Source organism: Pisolithus orientalis, assembly GCF_024613125.1.
Source record: "Pisolithus orientalis strain OTSU chromosome Unknown F5J12scaffold_26, whole genome shotgun sequence".
Taxonomy (NCBI): Eukaryota; Fungi; Basidiomycota; class Agaricomycetes; order Boletales; family Pisolithaceae; genus Pisolithus; species Pisolithus orientalis.
This window is the reverse complement of record NW_026260807.1, coordinates 120,555-127,487: the sequence shown is the minus strand read 5'-3', so window position 1 is coordinate 127,487 and position 6,933 is coordinate 120,555. Positions and strand designations below refer to the sequence as shown.

The 6,933-nt window shown below is 44.9% G+C and overlaps 1 protein-coding gene across 1 annotated transcript; it reads left to right on the top strand.

Annotated features, from left to right (window-relative positions):
- Nucleotides 1-3,643: 3,643 nt before the first annotated feature.
- F5J12DRAFT_784454 (uncharacterized protein) lies at nucleotides 3,644-4,447 on the top strand (the record flags this gene model as incomplete). Its single annotated transcript, XM_051743022.1, has 5 exons — nucleotides 3,644-3,835; nucleotides 3,898-3,937; nucleotides 3,985-4,058; nucleotides 4,182-4,329; nucleotides 4,383-4,447. 5 exons carry the CDS (start codon nucleotides 3,644-3,646, stop codon nucleotides 4,445-4,447), a joined length of 519 nt encoding a protein of 172 aa, XP_051597797.1.
- Nucleotides 4,448-6,933: the final 2,486 nt, after the last annotated feature.

Below are 6,933 nucleotides of genomic sequence, written 5' to 3'. Positions count from 1 at the left end.
ATAATATGATGTATGAGCATCAGATGTTGTGTGTCAACTATACAACCTATGACCTCCACTGAGAACAAGACACCATTAATCCATGCACTCGTGCTGATATCATGCTCTTGTCACACAAGACAGATGATTGTCATCACCCATATTGGTATGCACATGTCATTAAAATTTTCCATGTCAATGTATGGTACTATGACAACAATGCCTCATCTGATGGGATAAAGTGGATGAATGTGCTCTTTGTGTGGTGGTTCAGCTGCAATAATGGCAGACCAGGGGGATCAGGGTTTGCTGCACACCAACTGTATTGGGTAGGATTCATTTCTGACGATGACCCAGATGTGTTTGGGTTTTTGGACCCAGATGTAGTCATTCATGGCATCCATCTGATTCCAGCTTTCTTGCTCAGACAAACATCTGAATATTTAGGACCATCATTTGTGTGGCCTGATGAAGACCTCCATGAGGACTGCTCTCCAGGGTGAACCTGGGCTTTCCCCAGGCTAAATAGACCTGCATTCTAGGCTGACCTGGGTTTCCCCAGGGTAAATAGACCTGCTTTCCAGGCAGAACATGGGCTTCCCATAGGCTAAATAGACCCCTTTCCAGGGTGAACCTGGGTTTTTCCCAGACTAAATAAACCCACTTTACCAGGCCATGTCCTGGTGGGGATTCTCCATGCATCAGGAAAACAGTGATTGTTCTAACTGTTCTAATCACAACTTATCTCAGAAAGGTAGATGTATAAGTGGAATGGATGCCAAGGAATATATAGAGCAAGTGAATTAAGCAAGACACATATGGTTCTATAGAGTACTGTCAAGTCTGAGCCTACTCTGACCAACTCTGATGCTTAACCAGGTCTGGAGAGAGGTGTGGAAGCAAGTCTGACACAGATGAATGGAACTCTGACTAGTGGGGGATTGGCAGGGACAAAGTCAGCTGAGGCAGAAATGGAGCAGAGTGAGGGTGTCAGGTTTAGCTTGTGCACTACCCCCTTGCATGATGTCAGCCCTCATATTTCAGAGGAAGAGACCAGACAGATGTTTGGAGATAACTCTGACAGGCAGAAGATGGAGAGAGATGGAGTAGGAACTTTGGTGATATTCATACTGAAGAACAGTGGAGTACTGTACATGCTTTTATGCTGCTATGGAGGTACAGTAACTGGAATCAGGACTGACATATGGAGACTCATAAGTTTTCAAGTAACAACTTCCTGGATGATGAATGAAGGGATGGTGGAGAACATATCAGGTAACAAAAGCCAGAGAAGAAGCCCTTGTGGCACATGACTTGGCCAGAAAAACAATGAAAGACTGCTCATCATGACCCTTAACCCCATTTCAAAAAGGTGATAAGGTTTGGCTAGAAGCATGGAACCTAAAGTGTTCCTATGAAAATAGAAAACTCATGCCTAAAAGAGAAGGACATTCAACTCACAGATGATGGTAGCATGTTGCTCTCCATCCATGAGGGTGTCTCCCTTCATCATCTCCAACATCCTACCCACAATCATGTATTGCCTTGTGGTTCTCATACAATGGAAGATCCACAATGTCTTCCATGCCTCCCTCTTATCATCCTATCATGAAAACAATGTCTATGGGCAAAACTTCCTGGCCCCACCACCTGATCTTGTCAATGAGGAAGAAGAGTATGAAGTTGAGGCAATAGTCAGCCATAAAAGGTCTGGCCATGGACATGCCTTTTTAATCAAATGGAAGGGTTACCCTTCTGCTGAAAACTCATGGCAAAAGGAAGCACACCTAGAACATGTGGATGATATGCTCTCCACATATAAGAAATGCCTCCCCAAGGACTTTCTCCTCCAGAAACCACCCACTCAATGATCCTCTCATACTATCAGAACCATCACCTTCTGCATGCCTCCTTTCTGTTACACTTACCCTCAAGAATCTTCTTGTCATCATACCCCCTTTGCTCATCACCAGTGACAGCCTGCCAGTGATCAGATGATCAGTTCTTACCATCTTTTCATTGCCAACCCTGCCATCATTGGCACCATCTACCATGAGGTCAATGAGAACTCCCCCCTCAACCTCATTTATCATGCCACTATCCAAGCCCTTTGGCTTGAGGAACTGTCTTGCTACATGAACCAACAGAACCCTCTTCTGTCCCCTGCAAGAACCATCCTGAATGAAATCACCTATGAACAGGTCCCCCTCCTCCTAAGACTGTTTGATATCCTTGGAGGTGCAGACCTCATTTACAACATTCATCAATACCCTATGTTTGATTGCTCCCCCTCCCCCTGGGTCTTGAAGACCCTCAACTGCAACCTCCCCTCTGGTTTCTTCTGTGGCATCCTCTCCCCCAGTGTTGTCACCATCATCTTCCCATTCATCTCGCTCTCTCTGAAGAACAGACAGACCTTGTGCCTGTTGTTTATCAGGCCCTAACCCCCAACCATGTGAGTCCCATGGCTCATCATCACCATCTGTGGTTGACCCTGAGGTTGCTTTTGGCATGTCTGAAGCTGAACTTGCCTACATCATGAATCAGATTGAGACCCTTGCCCAGTTGCCACCATCCCCTGTGCTTAATGCACTTACTGAGGCTAATCATCCTCTCACCCTGTCCAATCCATGTCATTGACAAGTGTGTTATGTCTGCCACCATCTTGGACATGTCAGGGTCAATTGCAGCCTTTATGAATGTCCTCTCTGCTGCACCACCCATCCTAGGCACAGCCAAGCCCAATGTCCATCTATTCACCCTTGCTATCTGCTACAGGAAAGAATCTCTACCCCTGCACTGGTAGATGATTGTACCCTCATTGGGAGCAAAGACAATGATCTATATGACAATGACTTTGATTTTGGTGACTCTGCCATCAGCAATATGACCAGAGAGCCTTATGGAGAGTAGTTGAAGTCAGGGACCTCAATGCCTAAAAGGGGGTAATGTTACATTTCACCTCTGTTTTCATCTGTTTCACTGTATGTTTACCTCATTTTTGCTTCTGCTGGACTTCTTTTCCTTTTTGAGCCATCTTCTCTCTGATCTGATGGCTCTCTATCCCCACCACTAGCATTACTGCCTCTTTACATGCTTAGGACATGTGTCATCATCATTGCTCAACCAATGGCATAGTTAGCTTGTTACATGCAGACATCTCATGGTCCATTTCCCTGTAGTATTTAGACTGCTGGCTCAAGTCCTGGAACCCCAGACTTGAGCTGCTCAATTATATGTGGCATTCTCAGATCTTTGCCCTCAGTGTCCCTTACCAGGACCACTCTTACTGGTGTTACCCAAACCCTCTGTCATTTACAGAGGTTACTGCAGCTGTTGCTCAGTAGAAACTCTTAGTCTGTGGCTGAGCTCCCCTTGCACCTTGACTTCAGTCTTAGCATAACAGACAGTGGCAGTGGAAGCTACCACCTCTGCCTCCACATCTGAGCAAAGAGCTGAGGATGACTCCAATGAGATTGATGAGATCATAACCATGTTGAAGACCAACACCCTCACATTCTATGGCACCACAGCACAGCTCACCTCTGATCTGGAATTTTTCCAAGGTGGTTTTTCTGGTGATATCATGGTCATGAAAGACTGGTGATGAAACCACAGAAGTGCTTATCAGTGGGATCTTTCAAGTGGATCATCAAAACTTTTCATGGGCCCTGAGGGAGTGTACATGCCATTGGAGGCTTTCAAGCAAGAGTTTTCCAAAACCAAACTCAGCTGTCAACTTATTGCTGTTCAGAAAGATGCCACCATTAAGACAGCTTGTGCAGATTTCCCCATGATAGTGGGAAATGTCAGGGCTCTGGAAACACTCATCCCATCCAAGAAGGGGACAACACTGGTCTCTTGCATCCATGAGGCCACATCACCTCTATTTGGGTCACCCACTCCTTGTTCATGAAGAAAGACAAGAATGTGTATCCAGACACAGCTAGTGTTGAGGGTATGTATTTCTATTTTATCACCCTTGATTCAACTGACATACAACAGAGGTCCAAACAGCAGATTGGCTTGTTCAAGAATGGACAAGGATGGCTTTGGATCATGCAGTGACAACACACATGGTTTGTCCCCTGCCAGCATTTGATCAAAATCATGCACCCATCATGCCCAGTGACTACCTGCAAAAGCTTTGTGGTGCAGTCATCATTGTGCACTTCACCCTAATACACTACTATTTCAAACAGGATAAGAAATCTGTGTTCAGCAGCATCCTGTGTGAGATGGTGGTGCTACATGAACCTCCCCCCCCCACCTACAAACCCTCTCAAAAGATCTGTGTATGGTGGCAGTCCATCTGTCTCCCACAGGCCAGCCATGAAGAAATTATGCCAGGTATGCTTAACATGACCTTCACATTCACTGTCAATGGCTCATACATCTTTCAGATTTAATGAGGGATAACATGTCCATAACAGTCACTGTCTTTCACTGTCTGTTGATTCTCACCTAAACCCATCATCAATGTGTGTATTAAAAGTCATGGGAGGTAATAGATTGTGTGCAAGTCCTTGCATATGTAGGAATGTTGCACGCTCTTGTACACAACTGTCAAATGCAGAGAAGCTCTGACATGCCATGTTGCAATGTATGCCACTTTGTGCAATCTGCAGTCCCTGCTCATTTACATGGAGATCACTTGACACAAAAGGGGGCCTGCCTGCCAGGGTGGCTTACACATTGAAGAGATAAAATCTGCTGACTTTCCCCACAGCAACACCCCAATCATGGGGGGTGACCCCTCTTGCAGATCAAGTCACTTATGGGCCTCAATCATAGGGGGCACCATGTTTTTGGGCTTTCTGCAATGAATGCCACTTTCCCCCTGCTGGGGCACCTCTCATGTTGAACGATGTAAGTCCCCTTAATTTTTCAGATGGCAGCAGACTGATCATAAGGAGCCTTCCCCCTTGGTTACTAATCCATTATCATGCCCCAATCATAGGGGGGGCCCCTTGCTGTAAGGTATTTATTGGCCTCCATTGCATTTCTTGCCAGCATACTCAAATTTCTCAACCTACAGGTAAGTGTCATGCACATCATTGAAATTGTCTCTTATGGATTTTGCTTTCTACAGACCATGGATAACCAACAGCACTCTGGGATTGGCACAAATGATGGAACTCTTTACACTGTATGGGGTTTTCTTTTCAGCAGAACCTCTGGGCCATGTGGACTGAGTGTCTGTCAATGACAATGGCATGATGGCCATTAGTGTTAATCAATACCTCTTTCCACCTGATGCCTCTATCACTTTGGTGCATGTGTGACTTTGCCACAGGCTATACATTGCCTTCTTTGACTAGGTGTGTCACCAGACCCATCATGAGACTGCTGCATATTTTTTTGTCAGGGTGCTCCCTGGTCATAAACATCCCTTGCACATTCCTGCAGAGGACAATCTGCAGGACATCATGAATGTGCTCCTTGTGTTCATTTCTATCATGTTCCCTTCTACAAAGCATGCTAACTATATGACAGCTTAGCTATACATTTTCCAAGTACAGGTTCTGCTTCTGCTGCAACAGATCAATCCTAACTGATGTCCAAGAGACTGCATTGGTGGTCAACTGATTTATGATACATAGTGTATGGTGCCTCTACAAAGATAACATGTGCATTCACTGTTTAACAAAAAGGTCTATGAATTCTGTTGCATACATTCATAACTGGGGGCCAGTGAACTCTACAACTGCATACATAGGAAATATGAGAATGAATAGAATTTTGAACACCTTCCTGTGGCTGTGCAGCTGCCCACCTTGTCTTGTGCTTTCTGCATTGTTGTCAGTATGCTGGGCATGGTGTCAGCTATCATCAATCACTATATGTATTACCTCACCTCCTATACCCTGTGGTTTGCATTTCTAACTTCTGTTTCCTCCCCTTGAACCCCCTAACTCCTGTGGTCCTATAAAGGATGATGTTGGGGCAACACGAAACCTTGCTACCTTCTTCCAGGTATGTTTTGTCTACTGCCAGAACTGTGTCACCACATCTTGGGGTATGAGGATGGCAGGATTTTTCTCCAGCTGTGCTGTCCTGCTAGGTATCCTGCACTCCAGCGATGCCATCATCTCCAGCTCCTTGGCACTTCACATGGTCTTGCCTACCAACAGTTGTGCTTGGACACCCTTAGACCTAGATATTTATGTGCCTTTGCACCAGATGTGTTATTTGTCCATGAGACTAGAATGTGAGGGTATGTCTTTCTCATTTCCATCATGCATTAACTTCCTCTGAGTACTGTCTTGCAGGTTACAGCATTGTCTGCAAGACATGCATCAATGCCAGACCTTACAACTGTTGGAACATAAAGTGCCCCTGTGGTACTTGACCACTGTGCGATGTTTTGGCTGATTACATAAGCTGAAATAGCGCACATACTTGTAGTATTTTCTACTAGTATTCCCTCAGTAGTTTGTTCACTACAGAGGGTAAGTCTGTTTATATTACAAGTATTCTACTACACTGACATCCTGTAGTTGCCTACAGATATTTCTACAACATGTCTGCCATTTGCACTATACTCACATTTTTCAATGGGACTCATTAGATTGATGTGATTGTCTCCAAGACATCAACTGCTCTCTCCCCATTGTTTCAATTCCACAGTACTGCTGTGATGAATTTCATCAGCACTTGCATGATCTTTTGTGCATATCCCAACCTGACATTCCATCACCATGTGCTGATCAACCCACATCCCATTTATTATGGCTCAATTGACTTCAAAATGATGGCAGCCCTGCAGAAATATGCCTCACAGGTTTTTGAGTTTGTCAGATGTGAAGAGTTTCATCATTTGCCTTACAGTTGCAGGTCTATACCTTGCACTTTGACTGACAGTGGCTGTCTATGGGTTCAAATTTCTGATCTCCATCATGATCTCATGAAGCCCACTGACATCCTCAAATGCTTTGAAGAAGTGATTCCATC